At 37.5% G+C, this 18563-nt stretch overlaps 1 protein-coding gene and 1 long non-coding RNA gene across 2 annotated transcripts; one reads left to right on the top strand and one right to left on the bottom strand.

The window, feature by feature from the left end:
• Positions 1–3858: 3858 nt before the first annotated feature.
• Positions 3859–5017, top strand: LOC102219664 (cocaine- and amphetamine-regulated transcript protein-like). Its single transcript, XM_005808096.2, has 3 exons — positions 3859–4182; positions 4352–4435; positions 4531–5017. Exons 1-3 carry the CDS (start codon positions 3982–3984, stop codon positions 4636–4638), a joined length of 393 nt encoding a protein of 130 aa, XP_005808153.1. The 5' UTR covers positions 3859–3981; the 3' UTR covers positions 4639–5017.
• Positions 5018–5593: 576 nt separating this feature from the next.
• On the bottom strand, positions 5594–9236 carry LOC111608478. Its single transcript, XR_002752689.1, has 3 exons — positions 9133–9236; positions 6223–6329; positions 5594–6063 (listed from the first exon to the last, which is right to left on the bottom strand). It is a non-coding gene; the product is annotated as an uncharacterized LOC111608478 (long non-coding RNA).
• Positions 9237–18563: the final 9327 nt, after the last annotated feature.

The raw sequence follows: 18563 nt of genomic DNA, 5'->3' as shown, positions 1-18563 counted from the left end.
TCATACTTTTAGAAAAAAGTGAAAATATGAGAATGTTCATAATAGTAGAAAACTAACATTTTATGAGAATAATCTAAAAAAAAATGAGTAAAGTCTAAATAACACAAGAATAAAGTCATAATATTACAACTTTATTCTGTTTTTCCTTAGTGTGGCCCTAACGCTACAATGTCTTCAATAAAACTGTTTAATAAAACATGCAATCAAACAACAACAATATCAAAACAGTAAAAAAAAATCTATGTCAAAATATCAGTATTTTCTCAAATCTGATTTTTCAGTAAATGTCAGTGATAACTCCCAGGTACTTACAGAACCCAACGCTCTCCACAGGTTCGTCTTTAATGGGAACTGAAGGTGCTGGTGAGCCTTAGTGAGTGAAACACCAAACAGCCAGCAGACAAGTCTGTAGACATGACAGCAAGAATACACACAGAAAGTTTAGTACAAGGAAGAAACTGCATCACAAAACCTGTAAACGCACAAATACGTTACTAAATCCTTCTTAAAAAGGGCATGTGCAATTTTAAAGCTTAATATAATCTACAGCTGTGTCTGTGTCTGGTGAATTTTTGGTTAAAACATGTTTGTTTTTCATTCAGTGGGTAGAAAATCCAGAAATTTTACTCAAGAGTAGAAATACTTGATAATAAATTACTCAAGTAAAAGTAAAAAGTACAGCGTAGTAAAAGTACTCGTAAAAGTAATTTTTTTTCAAAAAGTTACTCAAGTAAATGTAATTGAGTAAATGTAACTAGTTACCCAACTCTTCCCAAGAGACAACCTCATTATGCAAATAAACTGGTAAAATTATTGCAATTTGGAATTGCATAAATTGATGGCATTTAATATCCATCCATCCATTTTCTTACACCCTCGTCCCTTAGAGGGTCGGGAGGAGCTGCTGCCTCTCCAGCTAACGTTCTGGGCGAGAGGCGGAGTCACCCTGGACAAACAACCATGTTTGTCCAACCACTCACACACACACTCACAGAGAGAATTTAGAGGACTTTGGACTGTGGGAGGAAGCCGGAGAGAACTCACCAACTGCGCCACTGTGCAGCCCAGCATTTAATATATTAAAGAATAAAATAACCAGATAAATTGAAGCTATTTGAAGGCAATAAAAGGCCAAAATGCAAATGATGTGTTTAAAAGTAGACCTGGGCTCTCATGCTGTAACACGGCGAAGGCTGCATGTTGTCCTCTGCTTGCTGTGGCTCCAGTTGTGTCCTTCATCCTGTTCTGGAGTGATCCAGCTTTAAACCCGGCACCGATTGCTGGATTCGGAGCTGATGGAGATAGAGGAGCAGGAAGCTTTGATTGTGCCTGAAGCTGCATGACTCACGTCTCCCTCCCTACACCGGCTTTAACGACTGAGACGCCAATTTAACGTTTCATTCAGGACAACCGGGCCATTTCATTCACAAACATGACTTCATTAGTTTTTTGTGCGGTGCATCGTTTACATTCAATGGCTCGGTTCTGTAGGAGACGCTTCCGCGCTCTCGTTTGCTCCGCTGCACCGCCGAGGTCATTAGGTGATTAGATTCGACTTTCTGCAGACTGCACTCCTTACAATAAATGATCAGAAAAGAAAATGTCGACTTGTCTGAGTGAACGCTAAACACGTGTAAACAAATCCAGGCTGGTTTGGAGTAAATAAACTCCTTTTCATGCACTGGAAGTCACGTCAGAGGAAGGTAAACAGCAGCTTTATGCTCCAATACAGGCATACACTGCAAAAATACTCAATCTTACCAAGTATATTTGGTCTAGTTTCTAGTGCAAATATCTTAGCCCACTTGAAATACAACAAAACTACCTGATAAGCAACTTTTAAATAAGATATAGGAGCTTGTTTTAAGTCAATAATTTGTTAACATTGATGGAAAAGTTGTAGATAAACATGATGATTATTTCACTTATAGAACTAAATGTTTCCCATTTTACAAGTGAAATAATCTGCCAAAGGAATTAAACTGTTTCATCAACATGAACAAATTAATGACTAAAAACAAGCTCCTATATCTTGCTGAAAAGTAATTTTGATCCTTTTTCAAATGTACGAAGATATTTGCAGTAAAAATTAGACCAAAAATATTTGGTAAGATTTAGTATTTTTTGCAATGCAGGAAAACAAATCTGTATAACTCAGAAAGATATAGCAGTCAGGTGCAATTAATTAACTGATCTTCATTAGCAGCTGCATTTCCCTTGACCGTATAATTATACAAATTTGAATTATGAATTATTTACTTAATGGAAACACAGGGATAAAAAAAATCAAATTTTTCAGAAAAAATTTTCACAAAACTGCAACAGAAACAGAATCACAAGAGTCACATGACCAACAAACAGATGCTACTACTGAGGGAAACAACAAAGAAAATGGCAGGAAGTGGTAGGAGGATGATGGTGCAACATGTTTTTAATAACTAATAGTGGGAACAAACGTATTTACGGTACACTGCAATTGCACAATTTGGTTTATTTAGCAGAATATGGCTAAAGTTTTGCACACATTTATACTGGAAACATGTGATCACTTGTATAAACCACAGCAGTTCTGTGATTAAAGTGAACTACAGTGAGGTGGTAATGGAGAAAAATAAAGATGTGTGTCATCAGCATAGATATTATAACAAATGTACTTCGAAATCCAAACTGGGACGCTGCCCATCAATCTGGAAAAGGCGTTTCCAAACTCTCTGAAACACATCATTGCACAGAATGCCAATTAGAAGAAGAAAAACAAATAAAATATTTCTTATTCTTCCCTAGAAAGGAGATTTTGAGCAAATTTGTCTGGTGAGAATGAAAAAAATCTCAATTCAAAGGAAGAAGTTCTCTGTTTTTTGTCAGAGAAATGAAATGGAAAAACGATAACTTCATCTCAGCATCAACATATTCTCAGTGAGAAGAACAAACTTTCTCTCAGGCTCCTTCACCCAACAGCAGTTTGATCACAGCTGATATTCAGAGATTCTTTCAGCCACTTTTCAGTGAGGCTGAAGACTAATTTCAAGCTTGAGAGGAATTATTTTGCATGTCAGACAGCGGTCTGTTGAAAATGTGATGGAACAAAAGAAGATTATGACGTTTAAACCTGGGTCATTTGCACAAGAATAACCTGAGACAGTTTAAACGCAGGGCACGCTGGAAATGAGCTACAGAGAGCTACATCTGATGTAATGAGGGATTAAAACATCTCACTAACTCGGTTTCTATTAAAAATATGTGCAGATCTTTGTTGATATTCTGCTAATGTAAAAAAAACCACAATTATTTCCATTAAATAAACAGTTAAACAGTTAAAATCACACTTGAATAAGCTTGTTCAAACAATAAGCCATTAAAAAGCATTTTAAAACTTCTTCCTGTTGTCTTCTTCATAGTTTGCGCCAGTAGCAACATCCGGCTGCCGATCACATGACTGTTTCCATTGCAGTTTTGCCAAAACCATCTATTTCGATACATAAAAAAACTACCTTAGCTTAGTGCAAAACCTTTTTAAAAATAAATAGTTTGTTTTGTTTTTCAAAATTTGCCTGTTTCAATTTAAAGAAATTAATTTTCCTCATTTCAATTTGACCAATTTTATGGTTAATGGAAACGCAGCTACTGATGGGGATTTTTAGGGTAATTTTAAAGATTTAATGTTTTACTGCTGGTTTCAGATAATCTGGTTAGCTGAGAATAAACTCCCTGCTGTTTACACGAAGCTCCTATTTATTGCTCAAGTAATCCATTACTCTGTCAGTAACAACCCCATGCTGTTATTGTTGACTTCTCTGAGCTTTTCTTGCCCAGCAACTTTTACGGGATGACTCACCCAAGGCGGCTGTTACGCATGACAAAACGAGGGGGGTAAAAAAAAAATCAAAGAATAAGGTGGAGCAAGCAGATGGAGCATCTCACATAAAAAGGTGTTTGTCGCGGAGGACCTGAGTACTATCTGAGATCGGGGAAAAGGGCCACATGTCGCCGCGCACCGGGACCATGCAGAGCTCCAGGATGCTGAGCGGCGCGCTCCTCTGCGCGCTGCTGCTGCTCTCCGCCGGCGCCGCCGGAGCCGGAGCGCAGGGGCTGCTGGATGCGGAGTCCGAGGAGGAGCTGAGCCCCAGAGCGCTGCGGGACTTCTACCCGAAAGGACCGAACCTGACCAGTGAAAAGCAGCTGGTGAGTCCTTGCAAAAACCCGGATATTTAGATATTTTTACGCAATTTTCACTTGAAATTTCTTCACATAAACTTTCATTTAAGCCCAGTTAAAAATAAAACGGCGTAAATTGTAGTTTTTAATGTGCAGATAATAACATTTTGCATCTGAACTTTCTATTTTCCGACAGCTTGGAGCTCTCCAAGAAGTTCTTGAAAAGCTGCAGGCTAAACGACTTCCATCGTGGGAGAAGAAATTTGGTCAAGTCCCAACGGTAGATGCAAAACACGTATTTCATTTTTTCACCAAACTTTTCATATATATGTTTATAATTTAATTAAACATCTTCCACTTTTGTCTCCCCGTCAGTGTGACGTTGGAGAGCAGTGCGCGGTGAGGAAAGGCGCACGAATCGGGAAGATGTGCGACTGTCCCCGGGGAGCTTTCTGCAACTTCTTCCTGCTGAAGTGCTTATGAGCCTCTCCGGATCGGAATGTAGCTTCGGGAAGAGAAGACTTTCACTGAACCCCTTTGTAATTACGCTCAGATTTTTTTATTTACTGCACAGCTCAGGCGCAGCTGGAGTGACTGTCCAACACTTACAACAACTGTAGAAATTGTATTATTAGGAGTAAAACATTCCGTGTTATTTTACAACAAAAAAATGACATGAGGATGAGAATATCATAAAACGTTTCTGTAAATATTTACTTCAACTTCAATAAACTCAACCCGTGGGACCATAAGCACACTGTAATGTCAAACCAGCAATATTATGCCCTTCATCCGCTGTGTTTTGTTTCAGCTGAATGTTTTATGTGTCATGATATTAAAGTCCTGTTGTTTTTTAAAGCAGCGGAGTGGCTGTGTTCTTTAAAAATGTGTTAAAATGAGCTGGATAATCAGGTGTTGTGACATCAAGCATCCTCAGGCTGGTCAGAAAATAAAATATCATTAAAATGTTTAAAATTAAACCCAGATGAGCCTCAGAGGAAACGGAGATGAGCCAGAAAGTGACATCAGGCTGACACCGAGCCAGAAACACCGAGCCTCCTTTCATTTCCCCCTGGGCAGCTGCAGGATGCTGACAACAAAAATAAAAGCCTGAAATAAATCTGAAAAATAATCTATGGTTAATTAGTTGACGCATATAATTAGTTCCCCCATAAGATTCAGTAGTAATCACATAAGCTATAAGTATTTCTGATTACGTTTCTACCAACATTCCACATGTAAAGACTTAAAATTTTGAATATTTTGTGTTTTAAAATAACTCAAACGCCATTAAACGTTTGTGAACAAAACAAGACACAGATTTTCAATAATTAGTAAGGCAGCATTATGCTAACAAGCATAATGTTAGCCCGTGTAGCATTATTCTAATAAAAAAAGCATAACTACACAACGTGTTGAATGTCTGGCATAAATCATATTTTGCCACATTTATGTTCCATAAATTACACAAACACTAAAAATTAGCTGTGTTTTAATTATTTACAGAAATAAGAAGAGCTGGATTTGAATAAACAATGTTTTCTTATTCTAATATTCTCCTTCACCGAACAGCAACATTTGTTCTGAGAATAAATTATACACAACTGGACTCTATTTACTAATTAGCTGATTTCTTAAACTGTACTGGATTCATTTATGGCTACCACTGTGAAAGGTTGTGTACATCATTCTGGTCTGTCAGGAAATCCCAATGAAATGCATTCATCTTAGTGGCTGAAACATAATAAAATATGAAAACAATCAATTTGCAAAATGAAAGGAAGTACATTTAAACTGAATGATACGATTCAAATCAAACATTATCATACAGCACCATAAAAGTCTGTCTTGGAGTTTCTATAATGTTTCCCTCAGTTTGTCCTTGTTCATGACTGACAGCTTATTTAGCTGTGTGACAAAGAAAAGAGTAAAGTTTAGGTAAGAAAATGAGTTAGAGACTAAAATAGTTTCAACAGTTGATTTTTAAGACAGAAAAAAATATCCAAAATATCTGAAAAATGAGCCGAGTGAGGATTAATCCATGTCGAAACCAACAAACCTACAAACCTCGGTCTCGGTTCTGTTGAAGGGAACTCTGCTGTGGTCCGAATATGAACTCCAACCGGACACGACACCGCTCCAAAAGTAGGAAGCGGACCACAGCGCAGGGCATTCTGGGTAAATACAACAAAACAAACGTGTTAGCATAGCGCAAGTGGGAGAAATGGCTTGTGTTCCTTTATCAAAATAAAAATCCTACAACCACTAAAATCTGACGGCGCTCCATTTTGTTTGCATTTCGTGAAGAAGGAAGTGCTCATTGTCTTCTTCAGAGGTTTTTGTGTCGTTTCCTTCAGTGGTTCTTCGTGCAGCGCCCCCACAGACGAGGAGGGGAACAAGTTTTTCAAAAGGTTTAGATCGTATGACTCAGATATTTTGGTCCCAAATTGAACCGAGTCTACCAGACTATCAGATATAAAAATAGAAACAAGATTGATTGAAGAGAAACAAGAAACTGAAGCAAAATTAATAATAGAATTAGAAACAAATAATCAAAATAACCCAAATAACCCAGTCCTGACATTTGAAGCCAAGAGAAGAAAAACTTCTGCTCATGCAGGATATTTTACTTTACAGTAAAATAACCCTATTATCTCCTTTATTATACATTTTCAATTTTCATTGAGTATCCACCTTTCTGTAAAAATAATGTAATGTTTTGCTAATTTAAAGCCAATCGCGTGTGAAAAATACATTAAGCACATGAGAAAACTTAAAACTTAGAAAAGCTGCCTGAGATTCCTGGCAGAACAGCTTTCTCAGAGGAAGTCAGACGAAGCTGCAGCTGTTGTAATCACACTCACCTGGCTCTGCTTCCTAAACCTCCAAATGAGCCAAAACTCACACCCCAACGCCAAAAGGCTGAGCTCTATTTATAAGCTCCTGAACAGCAGCTGATTTTTCAGAAAAACCAACAACAAACCAGCTGAGCCTCAGTGTAGACACTGGCAGCAGCCCTCAATTTAATTTCTCTGTGACACAACAAAGTGCAATGCTTCAGATAAAACATAATTATAGAGCATTCTGTGGTGTTGTAAACCGCAAACACCATCGATTTAACCGGAACTTCATGAGACTGACAATGAGTCACAAACCTTCAGCCGTTTATAACCTCACTCTAAATAATTAACTTTTGTTTAAAGCTGTACAACCTTCATAAAAATTCAAAACAAATAGCTCCTGCACCTGCAGTATAAAACTCACTTGTTTATGACTGAAAAGCGATAATTTTATTTATGATTTCAGGGGAATTGTAAACTCTCCGCAAGAAGATCATAAAAGTATTTTCATCAATGAAATGTAGGAATAAAACTGCTGGAACAGATTTTGTTTTGCATATTGTTATGTTTTAAAACACAGCTTTGCTCTTTTATCACTTTGGATTATTAAGAGCATCTGATTAGGGCGAAAGAAAATACATGTGGCCGCAGAAAGTGGAAGTGAAATTATCACCAGATTTCTACGGAAGAAAATTAGGGCCACTGAAAAAACCCCAGAAAGAATTCCAACTTTTTTCCCAGAATGCTATTTCTTAAAATTCAGAGTTGTTTTCTGAAAATTTGGACTTCAAACTCAGAATTCTGATATTTTTCTCAATTTTTTTTCCTCAAAATTCTGAGTTTTTTCAGAATTTTGACTTCAGTTTCACAATTCTGTCAAATGCACTTCCATTGTCAGGTTTTGCGGTGTGAGTGGTGGTGAGGCAGAGGCAGCAAACCCAGGTAGCGATAAAGTAGATGATTTAATAAGATGCAAATCCAAAATCCAAAAGTCCAGAACACAGAGAAGCAGAGAGCAATGATCACTACAGGTGACAACTGGAAACTAGACAACGACGAGGAACAAAGAACACAGGTGGGGTTAAATACACAGAGGGTAATCAAGGAGACAAGAAACACCTGGAAACAATCAAGGGGAGACAGGACAACACGGAGACTAAGAGACAGAAACTCAAAATAAACACAGATAAGGAGCAGATCCTGACATCCATAGTCTTCAACGTGGGTAAAATACACAAAAAAAACAAAACAATGCTGACAAAAAAACAAAGGCAAAAAACAAAACAATACAAAAATAGATTATAGATAAACAATATCTATAAATAGCAAAAACATGAAGTGTAAAAAAACATATTTTACAAATAAAATATAAAAAGAGGGATATTCAATTTCCACTCTGATATGCTAAATAAAATCATGTCTGACTTTCGGATTAGTGGAAATGAAAGAGTATCAATAATACAGGAATAAATCCATAAGACGTCCTGCTTTGTATGCAAATAAACAGCAAACATCTGGAAGAACTGCTCTACTTATACTGCTAATACTGTAAGCAAAGACATAGATATGAAACAGTACAAGTGCAGGTAAACCTGGTAAAAATAAAATATGAGTAGCTTTGGAAAGAGAATGAGAAAGTAATGCAGCTTACCAGCATGAGAAAATATCAATCAATATCAATAAGTGGAAGAGGGGAGAAGAAAGAAAATGAAAAACAAAGATTAAAATAAATTCAAAAGTGAAGAAAACAACAGAGGGAAAAGAATTTGAATGCTGGGAAGAATGAAAATAATAATAAAAAACAATCAAAAGAGGAGAAAGATGGAGAAAAATGAACCAGAAATAGCAAAAGAAGTGGAAGATTACTAAAAAACAAAACAAAAGAAGATGAAGATGAAGAATAAAACATCTGCCAACAAACTGGGATCGATTTTATGAATCTGAGGCGGCTGAAAAGAACAGAACCTTTACATTTTCAAAAAGCAAATCAAGAAACAGAAACCAACAAAATGGCAGGACCAGAAACTCCAATAGGACCAGACTGGATCCCCATCAGTCCTGATCTGGTCCAGAGTAATCAGCATTTCAGAGACACTTAGAAAGAAGCTTTAGGTTTTTAAATTTTTACTTTTTTCACCTCAGAAATGATGACGCACCTCATCGTCCTCCACAGACTTCACAAGTTTCATCCTAACCCACGAGGAAATGAATTTAGAAATGAATAAAAAATAAATCCATCCTCTCCACTACAGGTGACAGAGTGACATGAAAAATATTAAATGTATTAGTAGATATTTCCTTTAGTTTTGTTCATGTCCACCATTAATGTGTTTATTCCGTATTCTCAGCTGCCTCTCATCAATGATGCACAACGTTCTGCTTGTTTCAGCTCCTAAAGTCAACAAAATCCTCCTTCCTGTTTCTTTATTTGTCCTGGAAGAAACTTTATAGTAACTAATAAATCATTGATAGCTGGACAGAAACTCACACAGAAAGAAAGAGCATTAAAATTCATATTTATTCTCACCCAAATCAGAAATTGTTGCTTATAGAACATAATTTACCCTGTGAAAATATCTGTTTCCTCTCACTTAAACATCAAAATAATTTATTTTTATCAGCTCTAGTTCAAGTAGTTTTTACCTGCTGAGAAATGATTGGTTTTTTCTGCAAACGTTCACGCTTTGAGGCTTTCTGACCTTTGCTACAGAGACGCCATCAGCCAATCTGTCAAAAGCTCTCATGCTTGGATTGACAAAACATTCGTCATGATTATTATTGCATAAGTCACAGCTGCTAATTAATGTGACCTGCTGATTTTTTCTTCTAGCGCACAGAAAAATGTCAAAACTCTTAGAAAGTGTGCAGCAAAGTCATACGGGGCCTTAACCAAAACTTAATCTGCAACTTTTGCATGCATCTCTGCTCCAGCACAGTCCGTTAGACTCAGTTCGACTGGGAACCAAGATGTAACATTTGTTACATTTTCAGCCGCTGATTCTTTTTCTCTCTGCACTGCCAAACCAAACTCTGTTCCCCTCCTCGCCTGTGGGGGCGCTGCAGCAAGAACCACTGAAGGAAACAACACAAAAACCTCTGAAGAAGATGCCTAACACAACTTCATTCTCCAAATGGAAACAAAAATAGAGTAGCGTCAGATGTTAGCGGTTGCAAGATTTCTCTTTTGTCTTTGGTAAAAGGCCATGAACCATTTGTCCTGCTAGTGCTAACCTAGCACTTTTGTTTTGATTGTATTTACCCAGAATGCCCTGTGTGATAGCCCACTTCCTGCTTTTGGAACAGTTTCCTGTCAGCTTAGTGTTGACATATGAATTCGAACCAAACCAGACTGAGACCGAACCCAAACGACACAAACTCAGACCGAAGTTAGTAGACAGAACAGAGTCTGATTTTTATGGTTGATTAGCGTTAACAACTCCCTAAACAAGTCAGAGTTTCTAGGCAAACGGACTGGAGTTGGATTAAAGCAGACTAAACACAACTGGTGTGAATTACCTCTTACATTACCTTTTTTATAACAAATGCTTTGAATTTTGACAGCATCTTCCAGGAACAGCAGTAGAGACTCTGATCTATTCTAATGCCTGAAAATGAGACACTAACAATGCCGCAGTCACCCAGTTTACTCAAAGCCCCTGAAGCTGAAGGGAATTTAACCATCCCTAATTTTATTATTTACACTTATTTAAACATGTCTAAATGCTTCACATAAAGTGAGGCATTCATTGCTTCTCCTGGCTTCACTTTCTGATCTCCACCATCGAGTCAAGATGCAGCAGAATCAGTCGAATGATTAAAAGATTTTACTTCCATGGATTCCTGCCATTTTAGCCTCCAAACATGGCCGTCCTCAACACATTTAACTAGCAGCCTGTTTCCTATGCGCCACGCTGACTCATTAAAAGCTTTCGTCTTTTTTTATGTGCCAATGACGGCGTCTAATGAAGCATTCGGAGGATGAACCGTTCCAAGAACATTCTACCAGCGTCCTTTCATTAAATTCATCCACACACCGAGCCAATGAGACGGCAGCTTATATAATCACGTAACTTTGAGCTGCAAAGTTAGATAAGGTCATGGTGCGAGTCTGTGAACAACGCCAAGTTGTTTCAAATGTAAACATAAGAGATGAGATACAGTCGGAGGAAGTAAGTGTCTCTTGTATGAGAAGAAATGCTTTACGGTGCGGCTCGTCTGTGCCAAGGTTGTAAATTGGACCGTTTATCTTATTTCTTGAAAAGCAATACTTCCAGCAGACAGAGAGGCTTTTCTGTTAATTCCTCTGAGGATTCACTGGATTCTGTCAGAGACTGAATTGGAGGATAAAAGCTTTTGTGCTCCAGACAGACACGGTCTGCTCATTATCAAATGTTTTCACATCGTAATTTTACCCGTCCTTTAATGAGGTGAGGAATGTTTGAGTAACCTTACGATCCTAGGGGTGACGTTAGGGGTGGTACGATCTCCTGTGGCCCAAAAGAATACCAGGAAGCTACCTCCATGTGTCCCCATCACCTATTAGTAAGGAGAAATGGAGGTTGGTCCCAGTTCAGCTGTGACCCTGATTATCTGGAAGTTGCAATGAAGTCAAGTCACCTCATCAGTGATAAGGAGCGGAAGATGAAGTGAGATTCATTAATACCAGCTACCAGTGGTGCACACCACAAACTACAAAATTAGTTGTGCTAACCTTGAAGCACTAATAAAGAACATTCATTCTGCTAATGCTAAAGCACTAATCACTTTAGTTTTGCTAACCCTAAAGCACAAGGCATAAATATTAATTCTGCTTACTCCAAAGTGCTGACAATTACAATTAGTGCTGATGGTTTTTCCACCATCACACAGAGAGTGCTATTTACTTTGTCAATTAGGAAAAGCTATTTGCAAATCCAGCTGGTTCATTACAACATAGCCTGCCAAACATGCTAAAGCTAGTTAGCATAGTCACCGATGATGGCGGATAAACAATTTTCCTGTAACAGTGAGTTGTTTTTCTATCATTAGCACATTGAGCATCATACAGGTGAGTGATTGACAGCGCTAAAACCCTCCTCTTTGCTCTCATTGGTTATTTTTGACTGGATCGGCGCTTTTTGCAGACAGTAGCTCAAAGAGTAGCTCAATTTTTTTCTCATATCATATTGTCACGACACAATAAATACAGAAAAAACATACTTTTCTTTTTAAAAGTTACACACTGCATCTTTGACCAAACAAACTTTGACGTATTTTTGTTGATTTGATGACATTTATCCTTTACAAACAAACATAAGATGCTCTAACTATTTAACATGATAGGAAATTGGGTTGATCGTGTTTACGTTTTGTTCAGACGTCATAAATCAGCCGCCCTGCCGGAAGCATCGCCTCCTCTCGTCGTATCGAGCATTTTGCAGCCGCCATCATTCTCACAGAGCCGCTCTCTGTTTCAGGCTGCGTCGTTTGTCTCCTGCTTTGTGTCTCCATCAATCCCTCTCTAAATCATCACGCGCCTCTTCCTGCTTCTGTCAACATCGCCATCTGTCATTCTGTCCAATTATCAAACGCAAACAAACGTCCTCACCGACGGGCAGCCGCCGCAGGTTGGAGGGGCCGCGACGTGGGCGGGGAGAAACACTCTTGTCCACGTTTACAATCTCTATCGGAATCAGCGGTAATTCCCCGGAGAATCAATAACAAATCCTTGCTGTCGGGGAAAAGTATTGCTGCTCCGGAAATAAGATAAACAGCCTTTTCCCCAGCCGCAGCCACAAAGAAACTTTTCTATAGTCGAGCTGTTTGCTTTGAAAAGAGACTGAGGCGCATTCAGGATTAAGGTTTTTATTTTTTATTTCTGAAAGAAAAGTGGTATGTCTAGACAAAACAAAACAAAAAAAGGTTTTCTCTTACCAAATCAATAACAACAAAGAAATAAACTCTTTGTGGGGCTTTTTTAAGCTCTTCCTAGTAACAGTTGGAACAGTAAAACTTCCAGTGTTTTAATGTTTTGCCTTTCATGGCAGAAAACAAAATATTTTTAGTCTAGATTCTAGAGCAAATATCTTAGTAAATAAATTTGTTTTTATGAAGTTTTTTTGTTTTATGTAACAGCACCTCTCTCCTCCAGGACGGCCATACACTGTAAAAACACAAAATCGTATCAATCAATCAATCAAATCAAATTTTATTTGTATAGCACATTTCAGCAGCAGGCATTTCAAAGTGCTTTACATCATTACAAACACAGAATCACAATGCAACATAGAATCAATCATTAAGTCAAGTTACATCAATAAATTTGTAATTGATTACATTTCAAATGCAATTCTAAACAAGTGTTTTCAGTTGAGATTTAAAAGACTGGCTGGCTGGCTGGCTGGCTGGCTGGCTGGCTGGCTGGCCAAGTGTTTCAGTTGAGATTTAAAAGAAGTCAGTGTTTCAGCTGTTTTGCAGTTTTCTGGAAGTTTGTTCCAAATTTGTGGTGCATAGATGCTGAAAGCTGCTTCTCCTCGTTTGGTTCTGGTTCTGGGGATGCAGAGCAGAACCAGAACCAGAAGACCTGAGAGGTCTGGAAGGTTGATACAATAAAAGCAGATCTTTAATGTATTGTGGTGCTAAGCCGTTCAGTGATTTATAAACTAACAACAGTATTTTAAAGTCTATTCTTTGAGCTACAGGGAGCCAGTGGAGGGACTTTAAAACTGGTGTTATGTGCTCTATCTTCCTGGTTTTAGTGAGAACGCCAGCAGCAGCATTCTGGATCAGCTGCAGCTGTTTGATTGATTTGTTGGACAGACCTGTGAAGACGCTGTTGCAATAATCAATACGACTGAAGATGAACGCGTGGATGAGTTTCTCTAGATCTGGCTGAGACATTAGTCCTTTAATCCTGGAAATGTTCTTCAGGTGATAGAAGGTCGACTTTGTAACTGTCTTTATGTGGCTCTGGAGGTTCAGGTCAGAGTCCATCACTACTCCCAGGTTTTGGCCTGATTGCTGGTTTTCAGTTGTAATAACTGAAGCTGTGCATTGACTCTAAATCTATAACTCTAGATCTATAGCTCTAGATCTATAACTCTAGCTCTACAACTCTAGATCTATAACTCTAAATCATTCCTCTTTAGGTCCAAAAATAATAACTTCAGTTTTGTTTCTGTTCAGCTGGAGAAAGTTTTGGCACATCCACACATTTATCTGTTCTAAGCATCTGTTCAGTGATTGGATGGGGTCAAAGGTCACCTGGTGACATCGTAATGTAGAGCTGTGTGTCATCTGCATAGTTATGGTAGCTAATATTATTTCCTGTTATAACCTGAGCTAGTGGGAACATATAAATATTGAATAAGAGGGGCCCTAGGATTGAACCTTGGGGTACCCCACATGTGACCTTTGACCTCTTTGATGAGAAGTTTTCAATTGAAACAAAGAAATCCCTGTTCTTTATGTAGGATTTAAACCAGTTAAGCACTGGACCGGAGAGTCCGACCCAACTCTCCAGTCGATTCAGTAATATGTCGTGGTCAACGGTGTCAAAAGCTGCACTGAGGTCCAACAGAACCAGCACTGTGGTTCTGCCACAGTCCGTATTTATATGGATGTCATTGAACACTTTCACAAGGGCGGTCTCTCTGCTGTGGTAACCCTGGAAACCAGACTGGAAGGAGTCAAAGAGGTTGGTTATAGTTAGGAAGCTAGTTAATTGTTTACACACAGCTTTTTCAATAACTTTGCTGATGAATGGGAGGTCAGAGGTCAGCCTGTAATTCTGCATTAGTGATTTGTCCAGATTGTTCTTTTTTATAAGTGGCTTTTTTATCAAGTAATTTTGGTCTAGCTTCTAGTGCACTTGAAGTAAGACAAAACTAACTTACAAGTAACTTTTCTGCTAGACACAGGAGCTTTTTTAGAGTAAATAATTCGTTATTATAGATGAAAAAGTGCTGGTTCCACTACCAGGTTATTTCACTTATAACAATACATTTTCCCCATGTTGTAAGTGAAATAATCGGACAGTGGAACTGGAACGTTTGACTTAAATTATTGACTTAAAACCAGCAACTATATTAGTTAGTTTTGTCTTATTTCAAGTCTAATAAGATGTTTGAACTAGACACTTGACCAACAATACTTGGTAAGATTTTGTGTTTTTGCAGTGTTTTTCTTTGTAAAGGATGATTTCAGAACCATTTGTGGCAATTCAAATATGCCTTATTTTGCAGCATACAACAGTCTATGATTACTGTATTTTCTCTCCGATCCGATGGTTTTCTGGCTGAACAGTCAGAATATATCCATGAGAAGCTGCTGCTCTGTGATGCCTGCAGGATGCTTGTGATGAAATTAGATTTCCACAGATGGTCATTTCGAGTCCTGCAGGATTGGATCCCATCAGGATTGTCTTGATAACCTTGAAGGGTTGGGGAGGTTGCAAAGTGTATCCTGCAAAAACAAATATCCAGCTCTTTTATTTGTTAATGTACTTAGTTTAGACAGAATCTTTAACAGTAGGATAAATGTCATTAGATGTGTTTCCATCCAGCATATAATTGCTTAAATTAGAATTACGCAATCATTACATTTAATCATTGTTTCTTTTCAGCACCTTTTACTAATCTTTCCAAGGAGGTTGAGAATCGTTTGAACCGGCAACAGCAACCTGAATGTCTTCCTTCATGTCTCATGAGTTGTGTCTCCATTGCAAATGTGAGCAACACTTTTATATTCTGCTAATGTAAAAAAAAAAAAAAACTCAATCTCTCAATTGCAGTGTTTCCATTAAATAAGAACTGCAATTAAAGTCACATGTGAATAAGTTTGTTCACTCAATAAGTCAATAAAAACATGTTGCGCTGTTATTCTCCTACCACTTCCTGCCGTCTTCTTTGTGGTTTCCGCCAGCAGTAGCATCCAGTTGGTGATCATGTGACTCGTGAGATGCAAAAAAGTATTTCCATTGCAGTTTTGCAAAATACGCTAATTTTGATGCAACCGAGAAGCCACCTCATATTTTTGAAATTCCAATTTGAACAACTGTATCGTCAATGGAAACGCAGCTATTGAAGAAAAATGTCAACAACGGCGGCCCAGCAATGTCCAGAGGGTTCAGAAGATCGGGACGAATCTCAGTGGGGAACAGTAGCTGCGTTTCCATTGATCATAAAATTGCACAAATTGGGATTACAAAAATAAATTTGCTTAATGGAAACAGGCCAATAAAAACCAGTATACCAGATACTGTATATCACATTAGCAGAGGGTTAGAGTTAGTGGAGCTAACATTTATCTTTAGCATTAGCAGAACAGAGCCAGGAGGAGAGTCTTAGCGCTGTCAATCACCCTCCTGTATGCTGCTCAATGTTCTAATGGTGGAAAACATTAACACCATGTTTTTCCACCATCACACAGAGAGTGCTATTTACTTTGTCAATTAGGAAAAGCTAAGACAGAGGAGACAATAAATAGAGCAGATTAACTAATATGAAGCTCAAAATGCTACTTCCTACTTTCAATACATAAATAAACCTTTAAAAATGGGCTAAGATACAAAGAGTTCCAGAAATAAATGTAATATCTGAAGCGCACTTGAGCACTGATTAATTTCATGCTATTATAGCAGAAAATGTCAAGTTGTTTCAAAGAAGCTGACTCACCTGTGGCATAAATATTAAATAAAGTAATTATTAGCACATTAATCCAATAAAGTATTAGATTCAAGCAGAAGATGGTCTAAATACTTTCCAGCTGATACCAGTCAGACTGCAGAAATCGAGATGAAAAATGTTACTCTATCAAGATTTTTGTTACTTCATTCAGTTTAAAACCAGTTTTTGCTGCTCATTGTCTAGTTTGAACACTCAGCTGTTCAACTCAGAAAATTGCTCCACTAACTGGACAGTTGTGTTGTAAACGACCTAAACATGCAAACATTTTATTCAGAATGTAAAATGTCGTTTTTTGATATTTTGTACAGGTTAAATGTTTGTTGGGGAACAGCTGTTAAAATTTGTTTTGCCGATAAACAGAAAAGCGGGAGAAGTCCGAGCTTTATTTGAACGCTGTTGCCCTCTAGTGGTTCATCCCCAGATTTACCTTCAGTATCTGGAATCAGTTTTTACACCTGCTCAAATTTTCTACTTTCTTTATAACCACAACTTTAATGCAGACACCCTCTTGTTTTTATCACGTTTTTACTGGTTGTCATGTTTTCTTTCTGGTTTAAATGTTTAAACTGGTTTCTGGTGAATATCTGGGATAAAAGAAAGAAAAAATATTATTTTTCAGGTTGTTATTTTTTGTCCTTTTGTCACCAGCTCAATCATCAGGTTTTCTCCATGCTCTGTTTTAATAATTTGGGAAGGTATGCGCTGACTTTCCCTTCACCTCAGAACTGAGTCAGTTTCTCATTAAAGATGATTGTAGACGTCAGCATCAGAAGTAATCTGGTGACATTTATGCATGATATCCTCCTCCAGTCGAACGCCTCCAGCCCTCATCAACACAGCTGACCCAACATGTGCTCTGTGTGTGTGTGTGTGTGTTTCTCCTTTCATTAGTTGATGTGATCTGCTTGTCACTTCCTACGTTGTTGCGTTGAGGCACATTTGTACTTCAAAGAGAAGCTCCTCATTATTTCCCTGATGGCTCATATAAATGTAGTGATGATCTGCAGACAAACACAAACCAGCGCACGCAGGCAAAGCGGAGAATGAAACTTTCTTTTCAACATATTTTACTACTAAAACATTTTTTTAAAGTGGCATGCATGATGGTCCAAAACATCATGTTGAGACTTGCTATTGGTCACCAAATGTTTGCAAAAAATATTCTATTTTGTATGTTTACCTGCTAAATAAATAAGCATTCAATGTTTTAAAGTAAGCAAAGCAGTCAAATTTGTGTATCGACGTGTAAATCATTGTAGATTTTCAAGGTTTGCAAGTTCAATTATCTAGATTTTTAAAAAAATCTTATTAGCAACAAAAACAGGATATTGCTCACTCTTGCTTTATTTTTGCTAGGTTTATTAAATTGGCTTGTCCAAGACTGCAATTTAGGAAAAAACTGGATATTTTTATTCACTAGTACTAATACATTTTATAGAAAGCAAAAACCTGGATGAATATTTTGTGTTGTACATTACATTTTAAGATTTTAATTGTATCTTTTTGGAACAGCCTAAAATTAAATAAATATATATATATAATTTTATGTACTGTATTTGGTATTTATTTACTCGGTTTTACATTTATGCCTTCATTGAAAAAATATGGCTCTGTATGCCTTTTTATGACATGAACATGATTCTCCGGGGTGTCCAGCATTTTTCAATGAGGGTCCATGGCCCCGCCTTGCCCCCTCTTGGGGACACCACTGTAAAACACAAACAAAACAGGATTATATATAAAAAAAATTGCTTATGATTATTTTCAAGTTTATTAAAAGATTTATTTTTGAATTTTAATCTAACATTTAAAGAAATATTAAATCAAAATTGAATTTTTTATCTATTTTACATAGCTAATAAATTATTTCCTAATAGTATTTGATTCAAGCAAAATCCATCAA

This window comes from Xiphophorus maculatus, chromosome 4 (genome assembly GCF_002775205.1).
Source record: "Xiphophorus maculatus strain JP 163 A chromosome 4, X_maculatus-5.0-male, whole genome shotgun sequence".
NCBI lineage: Eukaryota > Metazoa > Chordata > Actinopteri > Cyprinodontiformes > Poeciliidae > Xiphophorus > Xiphophorus maculatus.
Note: the sequence above shows the minus strand (reverse complement) of the source record. Positions and strands in the feature narration are given on the sequence as shown.

Coding starts and splice junctions, on each gene's coding strand:
- LOC102219664 (XM_005808096.2), top strand. CDS start 3,982: ATGTCGCCGCGCACCGGGACCATGCAGAGCTCCAGGATGCTGAGCGGC. Junction 4,183..4,351: donor TGACCAGTGAAAAGCAGCTG/GTGAGTCCTTGC, acceptor ATTTTCCGACAG/CTTGGAGCTCTCCAAGAAGT. Junction 4,436..4,530: donor AATTTGGTCAAGTCCCAACG/GTAGATGCAAAA, acceptor TCTCCCCGTCAG/TGTGACGTTGGAGAGCAGTG.